At 39.7% G+C, this 27,439-nt stretch overlaps 1 protein-coding gene across 2 annotated transcripts in view; it reads right to left on the bottom strand.

The window, feature by feature from the left end:
* Nucleotides 1–26,585, bottom strand: part of LOC308384681 (RNA-binding motif, single-stranded-interacting protein 3) — a 312,357-nt gene extending 285,772 nt beyond the window's left edge. The window contains exons 1-2 of one of the 2 annotated variants that reach the window (XM_080863247.1): nucleotides 26,359–26,585; nucleotides 23,148–23,336 (exon numbers count right to left, since the gene is read on the bottom strand). In XM_080863247.1, coding sequence (XP_080719373.1) covers nucleotides 23,148–23,321 — 174 coding nt within the window. In that variant the 5' untranslated portion in view covers nucleotides 23,322–23,336; nucleotides 26,359–26,585. Of the gene's footprint in view, nucleotides 1–1,136; nucleotides 4,420–23,147; nucleotides 23,337–26,358 lie in introns of those variants that run through there. The other variant, XM_080863249.1, reaches the window with a different exon arrangement.
* Between the last annotated feature and the right edge of the window lie 854 nt (nucleotides 26,586–27,439).

The raw sequence follows: 27,439 nt of genomic DNA, 5'->3' as shown, positions 1-27,439 counted from the left end.
AACGTAAAAAAACCATTGCGTTCATATATGAAAGCACATTATCGTCGCGGCCAATCAGACGCAAAAGCAGTGAAACGACAAACACCAGCTTAAATATCAAATAATGACAATTTAATGACAAGACATTGGCAGCATCAGATCCCCACTGTGTACAACGTCTCAGCTAAACATTCATTGATTTCTTAGCATATGCAAAAAACAAACAAACCAAAATAAAATGATTAAAAGTTGTTATAATATATGTTCCAAGTGTTCTGGATGTTTCCACCAAACAGTGTTGCAGACGGGGCTCAGAGTGAACTAGTGAATGATACAGATTGGCTGTAGCAGTTCTCCACATCCACCTCTGTGTGTCTGCATGCCTGCTGTCTGTCACTGACTCTCAGGTCACAGAGCTGACCTCTGGCAGCCTGACTGATATAGAGGGCCACATGTGTCAGTATGTGTGTGTACCTGACTACTATTCTCATTTTATCGACCTGTTTATCTATCTCTATATGGGGGAGGGAGAGAGGGAGAGAGAGAAAATGCAAAGAAATCTATCTGAATACACAGGAAAGAAGGAACTAAATAATCTAGTCTGCCTAAGCTTTATCTAGCCCTAAACAGAGCAGAATAACTGTGAGTGTCAGAGACAGAAAGCAGCGACGGATACTTTTTTTTTTTTTTTTTTTTTTTAAATGACATCAGAAACAGCAGTATGCGACATTACGTGATGGCAGAGCTTCAGTTCATCCTTTGTCATTTTTTTTTTTTTTTTTTTAAATAAATAGGACAGGGGGAATGAATGAGAGAAAGAGGGGGAGAGAAAGAAAGAAAACCAAAGGGGAGAAGAGACGGTGAGAAGGGGGGGGGAAGAGAGAGAAAAAAAAAAAAGAACTCCTGGGTCACCTGTATGGAGAAAAAAAAACAAACAAACAAAAAAAACAAACAGAGGAGACAGCAAACAACAAAGAGTAACATAATAATAGAGAAAACAAAGCACCATCACAATAAACTAGCTAGTCATAGATATCAATATTTACTAAATAATAAACGATATTGTGCAGCACGCAAGATAGACAGCGCACAGTGTGCTTTGAGGCAGCAGCCAAGAAAGCTTTAGTCCGCGTCTGTGAATACCCATGTGTGCATACCTGTGTGGATCAGCATGCTTGCATTCCAAAGGTTTCTCCATGTAATGATCTGCTAGGGAGTGTGGGGGGGCCACAGCCCCGTCCTCCAGGGTGTGAAGCGGGTATGGAGGAGATCAAAACTCCAGACATCCAGAGTCTAGTATACTTTGGCATGCAGACTGGAGCAGCCAGTTACTGAAACACCAACAGACCAAGTAGTGACGGATACTAACCAAGTGTTGGCTCAGTGACCACAAACTGGCAATAGAACACGAAGACACAAAATGTCATGCCAACCAAAAGGAAACAAAACATGTGATCACTGTTTGACAGGTGAGTCTGATGCAGAGATGCATTTCCTCTTGCAATGTGAGCCAGTCAGTGAGGCTATGAACATTTACTTTAACCAATTCAGTGCTGCAACATCTGAAAAGTAAAATTACTCACATATATCGACATGAGGGGCAGTGAATACAAACGATGCATAGCTGTTTAGTTTGCATACTCAACCGAGTTGAAATTTGATTGTCCATTTTATTGTTCTCTTCTATTGTAATACTGTGTAAACTGCATTTCAATGTTCTGCCAACACTGTTTTCAGAAACTGTGCTGCTAATTAAGCACACTTTGACAGAGAGAAAAAAATAATAAACATGTACTAAAAACGGTCTAAATTTTTCTGTTTCAGATTTCAAAAATTATAAAATTTTCTTTTCTAGAACAAATATCTTGTTTACTGGAATATGACTGAGTCATTTAAAAGGTATTACTTTAATCTCAGGTATACTTCATTGACAATTTTCACTATTTAAAAACTATCACACCTTTTATCAATGCGTTAAAATTACAACTTTACTTATTCTTTATTGATTTCACTAGTCAACACAATTACCGCTCTCAGATTTCGTTAGATGATGGCTGTCAAAAACCTTTGTTGAAAAATGTATCTTACTGTGAGAAACAAAGGGAGATAGACACATGTGCAAGGTATATGTGCCTCTCTCCATGCTGTACCTGCTGGATTTGGCAGGAACACGTGCTGTTATCTGACCCCGTTCTATCTTACCCTGGCTTAAGGCCAACCTGCCCAGGCCAAGCCAGGCACATCGGATTAATATCTGCTGGCCTGTTACGTGGCTCTGTCCTTACATCACAGTTTTCTGCTGCTGACTGGACAGTGAAGCTGTGAAGTTTAAGACGCGTGTCAAATTGCACACAGAAGCACACTGAGGTGCCAGGTGAGTGTCAGAGGTGCCACACTGGATTTACTGACAGAATAATTCCTCACATTTCACTTGCAATTACCATTTACTAATTCAATGCATCAGTGCCAAATGCCACACTCCATAAAGACTACATCAATACAAAAAAATCTCCATTAATTTCTCACATATTGAGATATTGAGCTCCTTTTTAATGCAGCTCATGCATGTGCGAGTTCCTGCTAATGCAAGCTATACTGGATCGCAGCCAGAAGCTTCAGGGTGCCAAAGTGAGAATCATGGCATGAAAGAGGCAAGTGATTGAGTAAAGCTGTATTATAGACTTAACTTTTAGAATTTTATCTTGAAGGCTAAAGAAAAGGTGGCGTGGAGGCCAAATCCAAGTAACTGTGGTAATTCAATTATAATGCATTTAAGAGAAAAGAAAAACAAGTATTGAACATAAAACAATAAATACTGCTTGATGTGGCTTTCTGTGGTTACAGCATGTTTTTGCTGAGGTATTGTGTTGAAGGTTTGCAATTTGGACTTGGCATCTCTAATCAAAGAAATGTGGACATATTTTTGAATTCTTCCTAGATTTTTCACCAGGCAATTAAAAACTACACAAAAACTATGCACATTTAATGTGCCTTTAGCGTACCAGCTCTTGCTCTCGGAATTTTATCATGACAATAGAGAAGCAGCCTCGGGGCCCTTTTAAGCTTCCCTCATTTCATTTCCATGTCTATTGCTCTCCGAGTTCACTTACATTTGGCTGTGCATCACCATGGCAGCGGACACTGGCCCTCACGTCTGACTCAGACATCATCCAGAGCATTTCAGCTCTGAGTGAGTCATAATGAGTCCCACTCTCCGCTGCTACAGCGCTGAAAATAGGCTCACTTTCCTCCTTAAGATTTCTCTAGGGAGAATGTCTGTGATCATCTCTCAAAACACTCCTTTCATTCTGTAACAAACATGTCCCAAAATAAGAGACAGCCAGGACAGTTGGGATCCAGCCAAGGCAGTTTTAGGCAGTAATAAAGTGTGGATAACTGCACTTTTACAGATATACGGAGGAAAATAATATATGCACACACTTAAACTGCACATTAAGCGACCAGCTACACTTACCTACTCTTCACCTCTCCACACATAACCTAGAGAAATTAGTCTGAAATTGCTGACTGCATGCAAGACTGATTGAAACCACAGCTTTTCAGTAGACTGTTTTTGAACAAATGCTATTTATAGCTATCTAACCACCACTCAAAGTAATGCAAACAAAGTGAGTTTAGAAACTGACTTGTTTTTTTATTTTATTTAGATTTAGCAATATTTAAATTACACTCCCTTTGTTATTTATGGCAGCTTTGTTCAATGGAAGTTAGTTACGCACCTGAATTTTAAACAAGCTGTCAGTCTGCACTCTTCTATGTAAGCAATGCAAGTCCACAGAGAAAGCCTATCAACATGGGTCATCCAGAATGAGTTAATATCACCTAGAAAAAGAAACTGTAAAACTAAGGATTTTTTTCCTTGTGTGTGGTGTGTGTTTGTGTGTTGTGTTTTTGAGACACAGCCTCCGGGCTCATGGTTCTGCTAAGTATGAAGCATTTTATTGCGATGGGAGGGGAAGACAGAGGGAACACAAGGAGAGAGGGACATTTCCCTGCGTGAAATGTGTAAATGAGATTTGCTAAACCTGGGCATGACATTCATCCTGGGTTCCACGTCTGGGGAAACTAGACATGTCTGTATCTCCTTTTCCTTCATTTCTGAAATCCATATACTTCAAATAAGATTTGCTGGTCTGTCACTCATATAGACATGGGTAGTTTACCATTCACACACCTTGCCAGGTGCTACCTTAAAATACTTCTTGGCCACTTTTGCAGCCTACTGCGACAACCTCGAGGCTGAACTTTACCTCACTGATAAATTTAAGATATCAGTTAAGAAACCAATAGATTACATATTTTGCATATTTTGCAGTTCCTAAGCTACAGGCCCGTCATGCAGCACGCCGTACCTACCAGATAATACAATTAAAAAAAGGAGAAGCTAATTTCAGTCCTTAACAAGTCTAGTTTATAACAGGTAACATTTCCATTACACTGACCAACACGACATGTAGTTACATGATTACCCAACAAGCAGTTTACTTGTTCAGTTTGTGTACTTTTTAAATACCACATACATTTTTGCACGTTCTTTTAATATGCTCTCTGGAGCCATGCCATTATCTTCTATTACACTTTGTTAAACATATTTATGTAATTATATGCAATTAGATGTCACATTGCTATCCTTTCAATCTCAATAAATCCTTTCACGTCAATAAAAACAAAAAATACTTTCTACACAAATCGACACAATCTGTGTGCACGCAAAGATTTAAAGTGGTTCCACTGAGAATGATTAAGTATACGGAGCACAACTGCGCAACAAAGAGATATCTTTCTGTCCAAGAAAACCACCCTGTGTGCTAAAAATAGGTCCATTCAGAGCAGTGTGTAAAGAGGATCTGCTACAGCTCTCCTGGCAAAAGAGCCCATGCTCCCAATCCACCCCACCACCCTTCCGATGAGATTTGCTAACCTCGTGCAAATGTGCCAGTGACCGAGTCTCCTCTCCCCTTCAAGACCTGTTAAGGTCTCCTAAGACAGTGATTAACATCATTACAAGTGTTACTTAAATCTGCTGCCAGAGAGGAAGAAAAGAGCAGCACGATGCTCATAGAAAAGATACAGTTTATAGCACTTAAATGTTTGTCTGATTAAATAGTATTATAAATACTGATGACATTTTAAGATATAATATGTGCAGCGAGACTAATAAGAGACTGAGGGATATGACTCGAGAATGCCAGAATGAAAGTATAATCAGGCAAAATGAGGGAAGTCGATCATTTATGGGTGTCCGGGGCCTTTCCAATAATTCTAATGATTTGAGAGCATAAGAATTTTAAAGAGACAGACTGCATAAAACTGCTGAGAAATAATGGAGTCAATGGCTGGAAGTAGGGCTGGGCGATATGACCCAAAATTCATATCTCGATATTTTTTAGCTGGATGGCGATATAAGATATATATCTCGATTTTTCTTTTTAAAGCCATAAGTTAAGAACAAAAAGAGAGTTCTTAGTCACACTGTGTCCCAGATGTCACACGGGCACTTTTATTTACATACAGCGTAGATATTACTCAAAAATAAATTATCAGCATATATTAAATAATCATGGTCCATAAATAAAAGAAAATAATGTTGTTTTTGTGCATAACAAAAAGCTCACAATTGTGCAGTCAAAATGTAAACTAAAAGACGCTGAGCATAATAACAAAGAGACAGATTTCACAGCTGCTCCACGTCTCTGAACAGGTGCCATGTGTGGTCCTTATACACACACTGTACGTATCACTCCGCGAGGCTCCTCCCCGGTAGCCGTAATTCTCCGACAATCCATCAAGCGGTGCAGCTCCGTAGCTTAGCAAAGTCATATTAAAACATTTTTTGACAGATTGCTGAGCGCTGTGTACCACATAAAATCGGTTCGCGGTCAGTAAGCACAACCAGAATTCATACATAAGGCGCACTGTCGATTTTTGAGAAAAGGAAAGGATTTTAGGCCGTGCAGCCCCTCTGGGCTGCATGTCGTTAGCGTGGTTAGCTCGCTAACACGTTGACGCCATCCAGCCCCACGCACGGTAACTCGCTAACGGAGATTTTCCGCTTTCATCTTGTCATTGCCTGCAGGTGAAGCTATGGGGGAGGGGGAGTTGTGTTCAGTGCAGGAGAGGCGAGGCCGAGCAACGTTGCGTAGAGACAAAAGTGGACGAAAGAGAGGCAAACCTGCGGCTCCACAAGTATAATTATAACGTAACATAGATTATATCGATATAAACGATATTGTCACATCTTATATCTCGTATGAAAATATATCGATATTTTTAAAAAACTCGATATATCGCCCAGCCCTAGCTGGAAGAGGAGAGTGTGATTGGGATTAGAAGGCAATCTGGATTAGGTAGAGGATCTGCGGCTCATGCTGCTGCTACTGCAGGCATCGGATGACACATGCACAAAAATGCCAAGTCAGGCTGAGAGCCTTAGACAAGAAATGCATGAGCATATCAATTGGCATTTGTGCTGTCATTTGTCTTTTTTTTCTCCACAGGCTGAGTTTGTCTCTTATAATATCTCAATTTTCACAAACAGAAATCCCTTCAGAAAAAGATAAGATGTATATAGCGTACGCTCAAATTATACACTGTGTAATAGCTGTTTGGTTTAATATCTATAAAGTTAACAGAGCTGTGGCACAGAGTCAGATATGTATTCCATCGTTTTCAATACAATTGGCTCGTATAACAAGCAGCCTAATAATACTTGAAATAACTTAATTACTGTTCACTCTCCGCAGCGCTCTAATTATAGCCTTTACAAAAGAGCAGCAGTAATGCACTTTTAAGTGTAATGGGAGTTTACCTAATTAGGCCTATCACACACACGCATGCACACACGCACAGACACAGTTACACACTAGTGAGTGAACTGTCATTCAGTAATTAGTAATGGTGATGAAACCCTCTATTACCATTTCATTTACACACCATCACAGGGCACAGTCCGCTGACCTTTGTGCTTACACACAAGCCAAGCTTTTCTAACGGCTTTTAAAACAGTAATATCTTTATGACATAACTGTAGCACGGCTCAGCATGATGCATTAACGGGGATGTCATTTTATTTCGCCAATCAGTTAAAAGCCAGTACGGTATTTTACCATTATCCACTCTAGTAATGACTTGTGTTATGTCTCTATCAGTAGTGTTAATGAGTGGGCCGGTGCGGTCTGAAAACTGCAAATAAGAAGGCCAGTCAAACAGTCTAATGAGATGTGAATATATATATATATATATATGCGTCTGTATTACAGACCTCAAGGATCATTATGGAGGTGTTGGCTCATTTTTATCAAAGAGCTGGTGGGGTGCCCTAACAGTGCCCCTTTGAGGCATACAGATAACCACACAATCACCCAATGCGGATAAACGGATGAATTCATAAAATGATTTTCACATGTGACTTTTAAAAAGGAAAAAGAATCTATGGGATATCTTTCATAGGTATAGCTGGGTTTTTTTAACCTTCATTTGACTGATATGAATGTCCAAGAGGCCAGGGACCCTTGGGACCTCAAAAAAATTTTGATTTTCAAAAGAAACATTAAGCAAAGCAGAAATAGAAAATAATGATGTCAAATCATGTCAAATTATGAACAGAGCAAAAAAAATTTTTTTTATTAAGATGACGGTTAATAACAACAAGTTACAATACTCCCTCTTAAATGTTGAAAAGCCACTGCCCACCATGCTAAAAATCCAAATTCGGTCCTTGACTGATGCTTTTTCTAGTTGTGTTGAGTACATTAGGTAGACGATGATAGGCAATGAAGCTTCTGCACCATTAAGCCCTAGTATTAGAGTAAAGTAATGTAGCGGGGTCGGGACCCATTTATCCATTATACATACAATAGACATGAAACTTCATCACTTCCATTTATTCATTTTACAATTATCTCTTCAACAATTAGATAAGCTTACACATATGTAGAGCTGGGCGATATGAGATTTTTTCATATCACGATATGTTTTTTTCATTTCAGGCGATAACGATATCTATCACGATATAAGCCAAATAACTATATTTGTAAGATTTAAATGTGCCGTTGCTCACAAGTAAAATGTGAAATAATCAGCAGCTTGTTTTTATTTAAATATTTATTTCCCATAATAAGTTCGACAGGGTAGATGTACTTAAGGAACATGAGACTTTTTCAGATAGATAAAGGCAAATATTGCAAACTACACAAAAGGCAGCCGCTAAAGCGTTTAAGTTTCAAAATAGAACAAATGAAACAGACTAAATTGTCAATTCCACTTAGAAACAAAATATTAATTCTAAAAATAAATCTTAGTTTGTTTTACAGAAGAACAGACAAAACTGACTAACTTTTGTCAATATCAAATAAACTGAGAACTAAAAGGAAATTCTCAATCTCTCCTTGTTGTATAGCTGAGCTTTTCAAACAGTTTTAACAGTTACTTTAGTCTGACAAAAGCCGAATGACGAATTAGCGCTTCCAGTCAGAGACTGAGGCTACGTCCACACGTACACGGGTATTTTTGAAAACGGAGATTTTCCGTTTTCGTTTTAAAAAATAATCCCGTCCACACATAAAGGCAGAAATGAAGGAAAACGCTGCTATGAACATGCCAAAGCAGCAGGTGGCGCTAGATTCCTAACCGTGCAGAAATGTTGGCCAATCAGAAGTCTAGAAGCCTCGGTGGGAAAAAGTAAACAAAGCTGCGGCATAGAAGCAGAACCGAGTCGTATGTGTGGAGGGACAGTAACTGTGTGTATATGTAAGCATTTAAACACTGCAGAGAGTAGAATTAACAGTAACAGTATTGTAGAAATTCATTTCACCGAAACAATAACGTGGCGCACAGTGTGACGCATGCACCAGTTTATTGTATTTCCAGACTTGCTTTCAGCACAATTTACAGTGCACGCTACTGTTTTTTGTCAGACTTGAAATAGCCGAAATACCTTCACACTACGGAACTTCTTTGGCTCTTCCGTTCGACAATCTCTCCGGCATTGGAACCATCATCTGTTTTCTCTTCTGTAACCTTCGGTCACGCTCGGTTGATTTTTCTAGTCGGCACACTCATTTCCTCCATTACGCGCTGGCTCCATTACCCGCTGGCTGCTTCCCAAACAAACACATGTGCGGCTTGGCACTTGTGCTGTACGTAACAAGTCACGCGACGTGACGCTGCGGCTGTGATTGGTTCGGCTCTGCGCTACTTAATTTGGATTGGCTGACCTTTTTTTTTTTTTTTTTTTTTAAGAGGACAAGAGCGGCGAGGTCTATCGCGATAGCTTAATTTCTCTATCGAGTAAAAGTTATATCGCGATACATATCGTTATCGTTCTATCGCCCAGCTCTACACATATGTAAAAACAAATACAGCATTCAATAAAATAAACACTAGCTCTTAAACCTACAAACTCCAAGGAAGTTTTATATTATCATGCAATTTGAAAGAAACTCAGCAAATGATAAGAAGCTCATCAAATAGGCTGCATCAACCACAATAACGCACACTAATAACTGTGTATAGTAAATATATGTTTTCAGTTGTGCAACATGATAGGCCATCATTTACATGGTCTACATGTGATGCAAAGCCTCTAGCTCTGTCTGGCGTGTGGAAAGAGCAAAACGACTCCATGTGCTATCTGACGGTTTATGAGTGTTCATGCTGTGAGAGAAAAAGACTATTTCCATTGGTTTTAAAATACTGTCGATTAAAATTAGCATTAAGAAGCACCCAGCTATAACCAGAACTGATGACAGTCAAAAATTTGAAGTGTGAACAACTGCTCTTTGTGTGCTTATGTGTCTATAAGAATAATTACATACCACATTATCCTATTGCAATAGAATCAGCATTGCAATGTACTCAGAAACACTACCTGGCAATGCACGAATTACTCTTTCTGCTAATCCCCAATACAACTATGCATGCCATTGGCCCTAGCACTTAGGACAAGTTAACATCAGACCACCTGCAACATCATAGTAATATAATTTATATAAAATAAAATAGTGTAACCATGGCCATCTTACATGTGTGATCAGTTTTCCTTTGTGCACTTGCTTTTTTGCTCCATAAGGTTTTAAACAACAAAAGCTGTTATCGGCTGAACTATACATCTAATGTCTACGCTTTTGTTTGCCATTCACGGGCAACTAGCTCGCTAACGCTATCAGTGTCTATATCTAGTATTTTGGAAGCTTTCCATCTGATATGTAATCAGTGTACATTCAGACAGGCATGCAGGCTGGCTCGCCATCCAATCTTTGCATTTGGTCAGAAGACAACATTTTATTTTTATTATCAGAACAGTTGATTTATTGACTGTAGATGTAAAACCATTTTCAACAAATAAAAAAAGAACAACTTCTGGAGCATAATTCACCCTCTAGCTTTAATATAAAAGTCAACAACTATTTGTGATGTCAAACTGTGTGTGCTGTAACCTGAACTTCTCTATATTATGTTTTGATAACTTTGTGTGCATGTTAGTGTAGTCAGGTCTTTTCATTCATTAAGATCCAATGTGTGATTTAGAAGCTTCCCTAGTTTTTTAACATATGGTATGTGCACTTGTGTAAGTAAATTTTCATGCTTTACTGCTTTCCTCTGTTTTCTCAATCACCCTGTGTGCATGTTTGAACAGACACAGCGAGCAGAGGAGCGCAGCAAAACAGAAATATATGGTTTCATCATGATTGTGGACTCGACGTCAGTTACAGAAGCATATCTCATCCAGCCGTTGTATACCCCAAGGCTAAGGTGAGCAAATGATAGCAACTGCACGGTTGTTTTTTCCTTTTAGTGAAGTGTTATGGGTGGTCAGACATGTGGCAGATGTTCATTTCTGTCTGGGTTGGAGATGTTTATACTTTAGTACAACATCCAGTGGTTTTGAATCTCTCATATCACACCTAAGGGGAAGAAACATTGCCAAAGCTGTTTTGATGTGTCTCTTTTATTTATGTACATTTATTTGGGCTCTGGCTGTTGTCAGTAAAGCTAATGTTGCACCAAGACCACCAATACTTCATAGCCAAAGCACAGTCACCTGTTTCTTATCATTACTTCCTGTTAATTCTGTTAATGTGTAAAAGAGCATAGATATGGAATTTTCCAGCGCACAGCAGAAATTATAGAACAGAAATTGGAAGAAAAAAAGTTTTATATGTTGTGATTTCTTTTTCTGTTTTCCATTTGGTTGGGATTATATGTATTCACTAAAACGTTCGAGAAGGGTGTTATGAAGACTGCAAGCCAAGTCTCATCTAAACACTGGAAAACACTGATGTAAGTGCTCCATAATAATAATTAATCAAAACACATTTCTGAGTAGAAACAGATTGTCCTAATGGAAATATTTTAGCACGTGTGTCACTACCAAACAGAGTAGCATCTGTTTGACTGGACTTAACAGCGCTGAGGTCATCTTCCCATGTGAACGCTCTCATCCTGAAGATGGTCTGAAAAGCCACTAGTCTATGTACGGACATTTCAAGCTTACAGTGACAAGAATACACATTCACACATGGGGATGATTTGCATCATTGACAGTAAAAGGGTTTTGTTGTTCTTTGCAGCATTAAATTCATGTAGACACTAATTTTAAGAAAAATAAATATGAATTAAATATATACACTACAAAATGATTCCCAGTGTTCTGAAAAATAACTAACATTTTATCCACAGCTGTGTTTAAGTTCTAAATCTGAAAATTTCAACACTTACTTGGACCAGTTTTCAGCTGGAAAACCAGGCACCAAGTAAACAGATATAAAGCACAAGCAGTTTGCATAAGTAACATGAAAAAGGGATAAGTAGTCTTGATTTCTTCCTACACTGTTCAACTGTTTGGAAAGGTTTTGTCCGTTATGTTATCCCTACGCATATCTTTTGTATTAGAAAATGGCAGAAACACATTAATTACCTGTACATACTGAACTCCCTATAGCAAGCTGCATTTTGCTGACATAGTTTGTGCCCACTTGTCCTCCCAGAGTAAAGGGTTGCTAAATCAATACAAGGTTGTTGTTAATGTGCACCTTTATTCTATAATGAAATATTTAAGTGATGGGAGCAGCCATTTCTGGGATAGCATCCCCCACCTTTTCTAGTGTATGAGTTTATCAGTAAATGGGGGTCGTTTACAACCACTCACATTCACACCTGCAGCAAACTTAGAATTGCTAATCAACTTAACCCCGCGGATGTCTTTGGACTGTGGGAGGAAGCTCGAGTACCCAGAGAGGACCCATGCAAGCACAGGGAGAACAGGCAGATGCCAACCAGCTGGCGGATTCAACCCAAGACCAGCCCTGCTAGGTACTGAATATTACAATAATCTGAATCATGTGCTATTGACTTTGTAGTCAGCAGCTTTCAAATCAGTTAAAGACCTATGCAAGGTTTTGGACAGATAGCCAATACACAATGAAGCTGTTCTGGCAGCACGTGGTAGTCCAACACCTTTCTAAGACACGTTTAATTAGATTTTACCTTGCAACAGAAATTCACACACAGAAAACAAAACACTTTTGCACAAACATGGAAAACAGAGTGTTTAACTAATATATCTAATACGAACATCTGGTTTATATCATTATTCTTTTATTCTGAGAGAATACTCTGTAACTAGCTTTTCATTTAAAAAAAAAATCAAATCATCTAAGACTAAATTTGCAAACACTGATCTTTTTCTTTCCGTCTTTAAGATGGTTTCTGCAAGTGATTTGCACATCAGAAGCTTCTATCTTGATATTGCAAAAGGATTAGCCTCCGTCATCTGTGATATAAAACAGCAACAAAACAAACTACATACTATCAACTAATATTCCTATTTTTATTTTTGAAGCAGTGATCGCCAAGCCCTACTCTATGCTCCGTTTTGGTTTTTTTGGCTTATAGCCACATTTGACAATACTAAACACATTTTCTAGCAACACAGAAAAACTCCAGAGAATTTCACCCTATGGAAACTAGAACTGACTACTGCTAATCTCGCACATTTGGCAATTCTGCACAAGTCTTCCTTGACCTTTCTTTTGCTGCCAAGTCATCACAAACACAGTGAACAGTTTCCAGCCTTGACACTGAGTCAGACACAAACCACCAACAGCATGCATACTTCTACACAGCTAAAGTGTGGCAGACACACAGCAAACATCCATGGGGTCTACAATTCATAAAAAAAATGCAAGAGGCAGTTTGTTTGTTTTTTTAATCACAGCGAAGGATTTTCCAGATGGCCTTCTAAATGGGGCATTCTCGTGCTTATGTTAGCATGCCAAATTGCCGGCCTGTAACTCAAGCTGCACGTCCAACAAATATTTCATTATGAACTAAATTTATAACAGCAGCGGGGTTTTTATTAAGGCAGTTTGGTTTAAAAAATTCTTAGAAAAAACAAATATAATATGATAGTACAGCTGTTCATGCTGTTAGCAAGTGTACAGGTATAAGGTCAACCGGTTACGAAGTTAAAGACAAGCAAAACTGGAGTCATGACTGGTGACACTTTGGTCATCTGTGTCAAGAGGATTAGGAGCAGCTAGTGATCCCAACAAAGCCATGTGTCATAGCCACTGAGCTACACACTCCAGCGAGCACTGATCCCCTTAACTGACTCTTTTAACTGCCCCGGCAACTAAGGCGAGCTGACAGCGGGGCTATTTTCAGGCAGAAATCACCCTGGTTTGCACAGGGCCACAGAGAGAGGGGGCCATGGCCCATGCCATCGCTTTCCATTAGGAGAGAATGCAAAACACAGTGAGGACCTCACTTTGCCACTTTGCAGCAAAGAGCAACCTTTTGCTCACGACAGCTCCCACAAACAGATGAGGGACAAATGTGTTGTGACAGCAGCTAATAAGTTGCCTGCGATCTGCTGGTAGTGTGTCACCGTGTGTGTGATTGTCACTGTGAACACATGAAGGTCCATGCGTTGTCTATGTTTATACTGAGAGTATATGCTTTGAATAAAGTAGCAAAACACACCAATAAGAGATAAATAGAGCTGCTAAGAAAGGTTGCATCTTGATACATGAATGCATGATACGCATTTGACATGCTTGATCAGCCTCTGTACTTTTGTATGACAGATTAAAGAGCCAATAGACTAAAATAGCAAGCAGGAACACAAATAACGTCTACAAATAGCCAGGGGCCGTCATAAAACACATTAGACTGCATACCAGTCACACTGATAAGCTTTTCCTACCGTTTAAAGTATAGTGTTACAGGGGTTATTACAGCATCCTATAAAGTTTCCTGAAAAGCGCTATCTAAGCAAATCTATTACTATTCATGCAGAGATTCCATTTGCATTTAAATGTGCATCACTATTTTCTTCAGATACATCAATTCCTGGTCAGCTGATGTTAACAAGCATCCATACAGCCATTATAAATAGAGCAAACAGTTCAAAAACCAAATGGCAATGCCGTTCCAACTCTCCACTAATGATCATCCGTCCCTAATACATGAGCTCATGGGCTAAAGTATGACCTTGGTCACCAAACCAGGAGGTAACCCAATTACCTTATGCTCTAGGCACTCCATAGAAGATATATTTACTTCAAATAACCTGACAGGGACACAGAGTTTAATTTTCACTGTGGGGGCCTGAATCAAAAAAGTGTATCAAACCAGATGACAGATAGTTTTTATTTTTTGATTAGACTTTTTTAACTTCCTCTTTCAAGTGACATCTCTTTCTGCCTTATTTAGAATCACTCAGCTTTAGCACAATGGTTCCCCGTGCAGAGCTCTGTGATGCAGTTTTTCTATACTGGGTGCTCATATGAATACTGTACCATACTAAACTGAGGCTGGAAATTTAAGCAGTGTTGCAGGAGTGCGTCATTAGAGTTGTACTGATGAATAAATTGCAGAGGTTAAATTCTGGTATTGAACATATCACTAAGTTACACCTTTTCTCTTTTTATGATTTCCAGTACTAAAGTCTCTGATGCAGGAGAGATGGCCTGGACTTAAAGAGCCAGAAATGAGCAATGAGAGTTAGAAGATTCATATGTGATGATCAAATGTAAGCCATTTTCAGTGGCTACATTTTTATTGGTCATAAAAGTAAAAATCTAAATATCAGTGTTCTCTTAGGGCTGAACAATTATGAACAAAAAAATATTTGATTGGTGTGTCATGTAATATAACACTGCCATGTGCTGCTGCATTTGACCCATGTAGAATTGTTAATGTAAAAATAAAATATGGGCTTCTTAGTCACCTAAATTTGGTGCATCTCTTAGAAGGAAAATAAGAAATATGCATAAAACTCCAAAAATTGTACTAAAAATGAACACCAAATGAAATCATCAGAGGACAATTTTTACCTGCATTGTCCTACATTCCTGTTAATTAAAACTTTGCAGAGTCCATCTTCTAGAACTAAATTATACAGTTTTCACTGTACCTGCATGATGGATGTAAACAAAATTCAAAAGTACGCCACAGCTGTGAAATCCCTCTACATTTCCCCTGCAATGTTTTGCATACAGCGCAATTATTGCCACAGAAGCAAACTAATTGCTTGGTGGGGACAATGCAACTTGTGTCCACTATGCTGGCCATTTTACAGAAGCCTTCATTACTTGCAGTGTTTAGTGGACATGTGTGTTTGATCTAACTGAATGTGATGCACTGGTGAGTTCACTTGTCTTTGTGAGCTGATGTGATGTCCGAGATAACGTTGAACATTTGACGTGTCCGCATTAGAGATCTTTGCACTGTTTTTCTTGGCCTTATGCACTCATCATACTGCACTTTGTGGTGTGTTTCCAGGCAGTTGAATAACTCAGCTGTGTTGCGTTGGGGTGCAGACGCAATTCTACACAACTCTCAGCATATGATTTGTTGTTGGTTAACATCACTTGCCTTAAATCTGAGCTACTTTCAAACAGCCCACTTCAAGGGATGAGCTTCCCCTTCCCCCTGCTGTGCCGAACATTTGAATTTTGCCATCCAGACTAGTCAAGAAAACTTTAAACTGTATGTTGCAGAGAACAGCTTTGATTGGCACATGTACTCTAGGCACATGGTCAGGTGCTGATTTACAAAGAACTTGATTTGCTTTTTCTTTGCGTTCTTACTGGTGGAAGACACATTTTTAATATCACTCGATCATCTTAATTTAATTTTGGGAAGTCAAAATCCTGATCGAGATTAAAATTCAATTAATTGTGCACCCTTATGTTCTATTCAAGTGTGACACTGAACTGCATAAACACAAAATTCAGCCAGCATCAAGTTATTCACACCTATTTCTACTGTCTAATAATTTATTTTAGAAAGCCCTTCCATTAAAATTGGAAGGTGCATATTCTATATATTCACATCTTTTGAAAAGAGATACACACACTCACAAGTGTGAGGAGAAGCAACAATAAAAAATAAAAAAAAAAGCTTTATCTACCCGTGCCAATATGACAGTAAGCCAGCAGGCACCTTCCCAAAGACCTGACAGTAAACCAAAATTAAATAGAGCTATTACTGATGCTATTAGTTACAGCTTTGTTTGACAAGTCAACCTGTCTATCTTGATACAGGTCTGCTCGTGAAACAGAACACAGCAGGATTACCAAATATTTCATTATTCAATCTGGACATTATTTTTATGTTATTCTTTCTCCAAAGAATAACAGACAAAATGCTTTCTGAATACACTTATATAAATTAGCTTTAAAAAAAAGCAGCTTCCTATAATACTTAGGGATGCATTACAGTAATGAGATTACCACATCTGCTTGAGATGCTCTGCCATCATACTCACCTCTCTGCAAAATGACTGTCTCTAAAGACACTTTCCTTGAAATGCTCTGGCGCGTGGCAGTGAATATTTGTGCTGTCAAAGGATTAAAACATCACACCATATCTAAAACTATTATAGCTACCACTCTTCCAATTTATTTTACTTTCCTGACACAGCTGAGCAGATTTTAATTTTCTCAAAATAAAAAAAAAAAACAGCAAGAAAGAAAGAAAAGCAGTAAAGACTTTTTAAAGGTCACTATTATGAGGTCTTTGAACTGCCATAACTGCAGTCTTCACACAGGAAGCCATTTAGTTATAGCAGGTTTAATTTGCTGCATGGGGGAAAAAACTGGAAGCCATTTGTATGTGTGAATGTTTAGTATTTGACAAGGTGCCAGTTCTCAATTTATGCACTTGCAAAGAGCACATTGTAATATGCTGTTTAATGTGCATATTACAGCTATTTGCACATTGTGCTGTTCCTATGATAAGGCACGCTGGCATTTTGATTAACCTGCGCTTTAGGAAACCTGCAGAGGTTTGGGACAGACTAGCCCTCCTCCCTCCACAACCATCAGCCCACCTCCACTACCCCTCCATATCCGGAGGAAGGGTGCGGGATCGATGGCATGCCGGGATGCTATTAGAGCTGAGGCAGCCAGGCAGCTACAAGTTCAAAAGCAAAGTGTGGGAGGAGAAATAACACAAGGTAATTATCTGGGCCCCGCTAGCTACCGCCAAGGTAATCTGTAGAGTGGAGGACGAAGGGGGGTTGCGGAGGTGGTGCTCAGGATGTCGGTCCATATTTGGCTCAACTCACTGCACTCAGTTCAATCCAGCAAAAGCTGATGAAGACAAAAACTTTCACTTTACTTTCCTCACATATTCTTTGCATTTTGATACATTAGCTATTATATCACCTTTCACTGGATCGTGCTGAACTTGAATGTTAATCGAAAAAATTAGGCACCACAGATAATGATATATATAAACAGAAGACATCCCAAGCTTTCGCACTGCAGCTGAAGCCACATTGCCTAGCAAGGTGAGATGCCATCTGCTTTTTTACAGTTATCTTAATAATCACGATGAGCAAGAAGTAATTAAGCAAGTGCACCAACAGCATCTGGACAAGTCATCACAAAGTCAAGAAAGTTCCACTTACCTGACTTGAGCTCGCTCAGGTTGATTTTACAGTTTAGCAAACATGAAATTCATTCAAATCTGGACCCAGTAACATTTGCACAGATTTTAATTTTCGGATCGTTCATTTGAAAGTGCACACAAATTCAGTCGAAGCAATTTAACATAATTTGCTTCCTCTGTTCCTGAATGTTTGTCATTTGTGTAATCAAATACAACAGCAATAATCACTGGTACGACTGTTCCACTCCACGCATAAAAGCTCACTCCCCAGTGACTCATTTCTAATGGAAAGAAAACACAAATTACCACATCGAGGGAGGAATAGATCAGTCGGTTTTACATTCATGAGAGATAAAATAAACTGTCCGTAAAAAATAGAGTGCACACAGGTACAGGCATTAACACACTCACGTAGACAGCCCCTTTAGAAAACTGTAGAGAACAATTATAAAAACTGCATGCTCAGCAAGCTAACTCCTACAAGCAGCCATAGGCTTTGCACTGCCGACTTATTTTTGCTTCCAGTGCAGTTAATGAGTTAAAGGTCAGTAGGCTGTTATGACACCAATTAGTGCAATATTTCAAATCAGCACTGGTGCTCATCAGCAGTGGTGGGCCGATGCTTTGAGATTTCAACAGAGCTAATTGGAGAATAATCCGCACAAGGCGATTCATCATGGTGAGGGATGCAACTGAAAGAATCCCTCAGGGTCGTTTAGAGGTCACGGACTGCACTTGAGATAGTGTCACGGATCAACGTGGGGGTAAGGGCACAGCAAATATCCGTGCGGGACCACGTTAGGGTTAAGTGCACGATCAGATTCAGCACATTATAAATCAACACATTATCAATCACCACAATACTTGAAATGTGCAATTCACTTGTATTTTTATTTTTATTCCTATTTATTCTATTTATCCCCTTCGTATATTTTATTTATATTTGTCTCTGTATTTATATATGTGTGTGTATGTGTGTGTGTGTGTATATATATATATAATATTCTGTAACTGTAACTTCTGTCGGTGCTGTGCTTTTTGGAAATCGAATTTCCCAGAGGAACCCACCCGAGGGATTAATAAAGTTCTATCTTATCTTATCTTATCTTATCTTATCTTGTGTTTCTTCTACAAAATGCCTGGGTGCTGAGCTGAGACTTTTCTTTCTCTCTTGTCAGAGGCTCTTCGTGGGCGTTTTTAATTTTTCGTTCCTCCTGACAGGTCATTTCAGAGAGCCATTTGTGGTCTGAACACTCCCTACATTAGTCAGTTACTCCATACACATCTGGGCACACTGCCGAGGGTGGATCAGATGCTGTGACTTTTGACTGTCTGGTCATCAGCTGACCTTTAGCAGAAAGACACCTTACAACAGCTGGAGTCTCTTCTGTGCACAAATGTCCAAACAAAGGGCCAAACAAAGTAGCAAGCTACTGCAGAAGTAGCAAGCTATGTTAGTTACCTTTCAGTCTGAAATGTTTAGTTATGAACAAACACCCTAAAATATTCATGTAATAATAGTACAGACGCAAGATTAAAATAGTGAATCCTGGTGTCTCTGATCTACTGATACGGATTATCAACGGTGAATCAAGTGGGGTCAAATGTTAAATCCAGGATACCAATTATATATTATTAAACGTATAACTCAGTTTATGGTTGGTCAATTGACACCATGGTGTTAATAGAAAACAACCAAGCTGAAAAAAAATTTGGTGAGACATTTTAAATGCTCTTTTTGAAAAAAAGCCTGCTCAAAAAGAACAGCCTACAGTTAGCATGCAACATTAAAAGTACAAGCTTGGGATTAATTGCTCACTAAAGGGTTTTTCATCAGGTTGAAACAAATGTTAAACCTTTACTTTCTTATTCCTGGGAATACAGGGTCAGTCTGGGGATTCAAACGGGAAAATATACTTTCGCCACCTAACTTCCTTAACCTTTATGCAACAGCTGACTGAACTCATGATGACCTTATATGCCACCGCAGCTCTAAGCCTGCGCCCACAGGCCAAACTGTGTCACCTCATTCTGTATGATGCATCACTAATAAACAACAGGGCAGGCGAGAGGCGAGCACCCTTTAACAAGGACAGAGCAGTGGTCCATTTCCACTGATGACATCTTGATGAATTAACACTCCAGAGGAATCGATGAATCCACGGCCGCAGTGGCCTGCTTGCCAAACAGTTGGTCAGGCCAGTGGCGCTGGGACCCGCGGTCCCCAGGCGATGTTTCTGTGAAAATGCACCACTTATTAGAATTATCTACTCTGCTAATTAACAACAGAGAATGGGGAAAAAAATTAAAAAGGACAAAAAAATGCCCACTTCTGCTTGCTTCAATTAGAAAAAGGTTAAATGACAGCGACAGTGGTCTTGTTGCATGTTGTGGTTTGTTGTCTGCTTATGTGGAAACACCCACAGTAAAATTAAAAACTAATGTTTAATGTTGCCTCTGTGAGCTTGTTAGAAAACCTCTGCTCTCTGAAATGTAAGCCTTCATGCCCCATTGCTTCACAGTGCAGCACAAACAGCTAAACACTGACAAATGCCCCTGTTCAACATTAACAGACTGCACTCAGCCTTCCAAGGTGGCAACATTTATCATTACAGCCATTAATGTAAGATATTTGTACAAAGGTTTTGATTTGTCAGTAGACAATAAAAGCAGACATGGACGAGTCAATGTTGGATTTAAAAGGCATAGGTTGAGGTTTGAAAAATTAAATCTTCACACCAACTGCGGGTGGTAGACCAGTGTATGTGTGGAAATTCTGATGGTCTTATTGTGCTGAATACCTCAAAGGCAGGAGATCTTCTATCCAGTCTTATAGATGGTGTGTATTCATGTGTATGTCAAAGGACTGTAATAAGAGACTTTAGTGAACTACCTGAAAGAATTCAGATAGCGAACATAATCTAAGTTTGCATGGTCACAAAGTATGTTATCCTACAGTACTACTGCACAATTACAACTTATACAAGAATTTGTCACAGACTGCAGTAACTGCAACAAAGCAACTAGCTCCATGAGCAAAGGGTGTTTTTGTTACAGTTCCATTATTCCACAGGTCCATATTCAACATCCTTTGTCCAATACATTCACCATCCCTCCTCTTGCACATGTCCAAACCATGTCAGCCTTGCCTTATAAATTGAGCTGTTCCACTGACCTCCCTCTCATTTCCACACACGTATCCACTGGCTTTCATTCCTCTTCTCTCCAGAGTATACCTCCTCCTCTCTTCCACCTCCTCCCCACTCTCACTACAGATCATGTCGTCTGTGAGCATCATAGTCCACGGAGGCTCCTGCCTGATCTCATCTGTCAACCTGTCCATCACCGGTGCAAACAAGAAAGGGCTCACAGCTGATCCCTGATGTAATCCCACCCCCACCTTGAACCCATCTGTCAATCCTACTGCACACCTCACCACTGTCTTGCCCATACATACTTCTCTGCCACTCCTGACTCCTCGTGCAGTACAGTTCTTATCATCACTTTATTATATGCTTTCTCTTAGTCCACAAAGACTCACAGCAACTCCTTCACTCTCAAAGCAAATATCACATTTGTAGTACTCTTTCCCGGCATGAGACAAAGGGCCACAAGCCAGTGTAGTCCTAGTGTCAGTCACAAACCAGAGGGATGCATCAGGAAGGGCATATTCGCCAGTTCAAATATGTAGATCATCAAGAATGAGGTCGCTAGCATTAAACGTGAAAGTAAAAGTACTGAAGTAATAGTTGCTTTATTTGATCACAGCTGCAGAAAAATCCCCTAACTCATTAAACTGCAGAAATTTTAGACATAAGTGCAAAGACTTCCTTCAGGTTAATACCTAATATTAAGTAGAGTTAAATGCTACAGTAACAAGCTGAAACTCAACCTAAAATAACTGCATTGTATGATTATGACTTTTTGATGTTAGTTTAATGCTTCAGAGGCCCTTTCACCTCACTAAGTTGGAAACCCTAAAGCGTGATGTCGATTACTGTACGCTCAAACTCTGCTCAAAGAACTCAAAATTGATACAGCAAGCCATGACAAGCAACCCATTCAGAGCTGCCAGTAGCAGTCAGTCCAGTCATCTAGTGAATGTTTTTGATATCTGTTGTGGTTATTCTGCCTCTATCTCTTCTCTGCTCTGAGGCGTGCAGAGCCTCTCGGGCTGATTGACGGAAAGAGGTTCTGGCTCCTGCCAGAGAAGCATGATTGACATCCTTGAGATGGAGCACAGCCAGTGAGGATTTTACTGTCACTCTTGGACGTGCAGAGGGCTCCAAAATGGCAGAGGGTTGATATGTTTGAGAATGAGCGCTCGCATGAGGGAACTGCACAATCCACTTGGGTTTTGATAAGTAATAGGAACAGGTCCATACCACAGCGGTGCTTGATATTTTTGCGTTGACTGGACCCTTTAAAACAACTGAGGCATGAGAGCAAAAGTAACTATAGTTTCGAAGCAACAATGCTTTGCAAACATGTCCTTGCAGAACTGGAGAAGTGTCGAAGCTCATGATTGAGGACTGACAACGCTTAACACTAGAGACGGTCCGATATAGGGTTTTTAAGACCAATACTATTAATAGGGAATTTAAAAATAAGATATTGGCCGATATTTATTCTTTCAGGCACACAAAACAAGCAGGTCTCCCAAACATTTCTTATAAGCTGTTATTTATGAGCCATTACTTATATAATATGGCAATGTAGGTTAAAAATAAACGTGTTATAATGTTGCAACAAGTTATGATTATTCATTCATGGCCTGCCTAACGCTCTAATGTGTTTGTCGCATTCCAATCACGTGCGTTGCAAACAGGTAAGCTGCAGAGCGCCCTCTGGTGGGCAAACAATACAATGTACAACACTCGCAACCTGGCTGAAGGGTGTTTCGCCTGTCTCTTCTTTACTTCTCTAAATTTAAATTTTATACGGCAAGAAATTACAATTATTTGCTGATACCAATATATCAGCAAATAGCTAGGATAGGCTAATATTGCTAGCTGCCAATATCCATTGTGCTCTTCCTAACGCCCCACAACATAAAAAAATGTATTGGCAAAAAATGCAACTTGGCTTTTAAGCACTGGAAAATAAAACACACTCAAAGTACAGGATATTTCCCACATAGCTCAACAGTCAGGCAGGATCTCATCACTCAACACACACATACACATGTACAGACACACCCAGACCCAGCGCCTGCAGATGTGCAGCAGTGGGAGCCTGTAACTCACTTTTTTGTCGTCTTTCTGCGTTGCTGGCTGTGCATCTTTACTGTGGTTGTCAGTGGAAGGCCTGCCACCGGCATCCATCTGTCTGTCATCCACTTCATTCTGCTGATCGGCCCCTGACCGAGGAGAGCCCAGAGGGCAGGGCTCAGGCTGCTGAACACCACTTTGGACCTCCATCTTCCCCTGCAGTGCCTTTTAATGGTAGCACGAGATTGCAGAAAATAATGACGAAAGAGTGGATGAATGAAACACTTGGACTGACTTACAAGTTATGGTTGTTTTCACAAAATCTCTGCACCAGTGTTTGTATTCTGAGACATATCTCAGTCTGACATCACTATCGATTTCCAGTATTTATTACAAAAGTCGTTCGAGCTTTTCTGCATTATAAGTCATATCACTGGAACACAACTGTGGGGTAAATATAATCCCATCTTTAAAATTTTCAAAAACAAGGGAGACATTTAGACATTTCACATCAATAAAGGCACGGGTGTAATCACTAATATTAAATGGCATTAAAGCTGGAGTCTGTTTATGTAAGTTAGCCTTTAGGATTTGGGTATCATGCATGACTAACTGGAAAATTTGAGGACACTCAGTCATAGTTAACAAGTAAAAGGTCTGTCAAGGAAATTCCCATCAGGCTCTGGTTGCCATTCTCTCAGCTACAAATGAAATAATTAAAACTTAATAATAATGATTATATCACAGCACAAAATGATTTGCTATCCTTCCCATGGCACTGCACTGTATCCTAACCTAACCTCTGACTTTGCACAATATTATTAGTCCCCATGTGAAAATGTAATTTTTATAAAGGGAATTACCCAAGTGCTGTTAAACAAAGCTTAAAAGTTTTATTCTGAATGTAATGGATCACTTTAATCCATGAAACCCTGAAACTACCAGAGTCAAAATGATTAGCCCACCCAACGCTAATAGTCAATTGTGTATCCTATCTGCTGGAAAACAGCGCATGTCATTTGTTGTAGTTTTAGGTAAGTCTCACACACGTCTCCTGATCTGAGCCTATTCTTTTTTGGTGAATTTTACATGCTCCTCCAAATTTGTGGTCTTCTGGCATGGACTTCCCTCTTCAGTTCACCCTACAGATTCTTAATGGGATTCAAGATAGTGCAGGCCAGTCAATGGCATTCACTTTGCTCTTATGGAAGTAGTTCTTCACCAGGGCTGACGTATGTATTGTGTTGCTATTGTGTTTTGGTGCTGGCTGCTTGAGGTTTTCTTTCAGAATCTTCACGTCCTTCGTTCTTCGTGATTCCTCCCACATTGATAAAATTCCCAGTTCCAGACGCACTGAAGCATCCCACAGCATAATACTCCCACCGCCGTGTTTCACCATGGGGACTGGGGACAATAGTCTTTGGGTTTTACACCTCTCCCATCTTTCTCCAAACTAAAGCATCTTTGTGGCTAAAGAGCTCCTTTATACACTGGAAGAATGTGCTTCCAGCATGCATAATGTTTCTCTTTCTTTAATTTGTCTTAAAAGTGTCTCTTCTGCAAAAGCAGAGTTTATCTTGATCTGCAACCTTGCAGTCCACTCTTGTGCAGGTTTCAAGTGATTTTCTTCATTCAGACTACAATTCCAGACTTGGTTAAGTCACTCACATCTTGGCTGTTGTTCTGGAGTCTAAACACATCATTAATCACTAGTTTTCTTTTAAGGGTCTTTGAAATCTTTCTCTTCTTACCTCTGATGGGCTTGTTCTGTACACCGTGGCTCTCTTTGAGTTTTCTTAATGATACTTCTCACTCCAGTTGATGACACTTGGAAACAGTGTCATAACTTTGCATATCCATCTCATCCTTTGTGAGCATCAACAACTCTTTTTCTCGAGTTAACTGATTTATTTTGTTGTTGTCATGAGGGTTTCTCAGGTGTGAGCTCAAACCTTTGCTGAAGTGTTTATACTGTTTGTAAATTGGAAGATAAACCTCAGTTTTCATTTTATTTTACAAGCTTTGGGCAACGTTAAAGCACATAATTGCACAGCAGTGGTTTGTGCTACGGCTCAAAAAAAGGTCAGTTTTCAGTGGGCTAATAACCCTGGTCATTTGGGGTGGGGTTTTTTTACCCAGATATTATGCTGTTATTGTGTGGAAATCTAAAGCGAACTAATATTTTTAGAAATAGGATGTTGAAAATCCCTTACTCTGTTAAAAAGCATTTGGGAAGATTTTGAGAAAAACTTTCAGTTTGGGGACTAATAATTCTCTCCTAATCTGTATGTGTTTGTCACACTGAGAGCACTTAAAAAAATAAACTGGATAAATAACAGATGTTTAAAAAAAAAATTTCTGATCAAACAACATGTTTTAAATTGTAACCTTATAATCTAGAACAAAAAAAAAATCATTTAACAGTGTGGTGCATGCAAGGAAGCATTATCTCAGTAGTGAGGACTTGTTTTTCCAGGTCTCCGAACAATAAAGCAGAAGACAAACAAAGTAAAGACAAGTGACCTCGTTTGAAGGACAGATCTGAAATCAGCATCGGGTCGATGTTTAGCATCTGAGTTGCTTCATTTTGCATTCTGGGGCCATTAATAAGTTATGAGGTCAGTTGGTTGTTCTTGCAACTGAGATGAGCTGCCTCATAAATACATGTCCTGAAGGACCTTTCACTGAGCATTATAACGCTGCAGCCCAGTGAAAACTGGCACAGACATAGACAGGTGAACTTCACCTGTTGGTCCCCGTTAATGAACCCTTGTGATGTTCCTCGAGTATTATCATTTAATTGTTATAATGCAAAAAGGTTACAAAAGCACTAAGTGGGACTAGAAGTGACTAACTCTGCAAAGATTATCTTAGCGTGTGGCGTGTCAAAGGATACACCTCTTGCAGGTCTCTCTATGTTTGGCACCTAGCAGGTGAGGCCCGAGGTCAGTGCAACATTCAGTGTTCAAAGTTCTCCTTCTTCAGCTGCTAATGTGAACTCGCCTGCTAGGTCTTCCGTTCACGCTCACAGCTAAAAATGAAGCTGCAGCTAACCGTGGACGTTTCACTTAATGCACACCAGAGCAACTCAAACATTTTCTAACGTCGTCCCGACTTCAAGCGACAAAAACATCCTCCCGAGGGGGTTGTCGCTCCTAGCGCTGTGCCTGTGATATTACAATGGCTTCAACAGCGTAACGGCAGCGGCACACCAACACAAACAAGTTCCAAAAGAATGCCGAAATACCTCTGTCACTTCTTGGCTCCTCGTTATGTCAGAAGCATATCAAGAGGAAGATGCGGTAGTGCAAATTGCTTTACATCTCTGTTGTTGCTCTGACGCGGAAAGCCACAGCAGTCTGGGGCACAACAACAGGCAACCGCTTCATTTAGTTGTATGAGAAGTTATTCCGTCAAAAGCTGGCCGCGAGGCTTTGAGACGCTCAGCTCGAGCCCAGGAGGCAGTGCACGATGTCAAAGCCACACAAGCCGCTTCAGCTGCTGCTGCTGTCACGGCGGGCGTGTCCCCGCAAGCTGTCATCAAACAAACCCACCTCCCGGTTACACCGAGCCCGTGTCAAAAATGCTGCCTTCAGGTACACCTCGAAATATCCGAGAGAGCTGACGTTTGACATCGCTGTCGTAGAAAAGTTGCTATAAAGCAAGCCGCTTTTCATACTGAAAAGTAGCAAAAAAAGATTAAAACGTTAGTTTTATTTTTTTTGTTATTATTTATAAGAAACGTAGTCATTTGAAATCGTAGCGAGTGTCCTCTATGTTGCACTTTTTTCACACAAATGGCAAAAAGAAAGCAGACATACTACTCTGCACGAAATGAGAGTATAACACAGCTGCTAATTGTAACTGCTAGTTCTACTAACAATTGATTCTTTTTCCTCCTTTAGGCCTTCTAAGCAGACATTTCCTACAGTTTGTAAAAGCAGCAAAAGCTCTGTTACAGTGGGAGGGGCCGACCTACACGGCTGGGGGTGAAGTGAAGCCGGGCCAGTAACACCTAAGCAGGCAGTGCAGGTCGAAATAGATTTATTATGTAACGTGTGCACTGCAAAGCTGTGATACTTTAAAATGATAATAATCACCGTCATGGTGACATGGTGATCTTGGTTTTGGCTGAATAGGGTAAGTGTGTGGGAGTAAAAGAAACGATATGGTTATGGTATGTTTTACAAGTAATCTGTAACCTAACACAAATGAATCTCATTTAAATTCTTACATACAAGCTGTTAAACAGTCATCCTTTTTTCATTGATTATTTCTTTATTATTTTAAAAATATTACTCTTCAATTTTGGACACACGCCGTCTTTA

The sequence above is a fragment of the Rhamphochromis sp. 'chilingali' genome (assembly GCF_963969265.1).
Source record: "Rhamphochromis sp. 'chilingali' genome assembly, chromosome: 17".
NCBI classification, from domain to species: domain Eukaryota; kingdom Metazoa; phylum Chordata; class Actinopteri; order Cichliformes; family Cichlidae; genus Rhamphochromis; species Rhamphochromis sp. 'chilingali'.
This window is presented reverse-complemented; position numbering and strand designations above follow the sequence as displayed.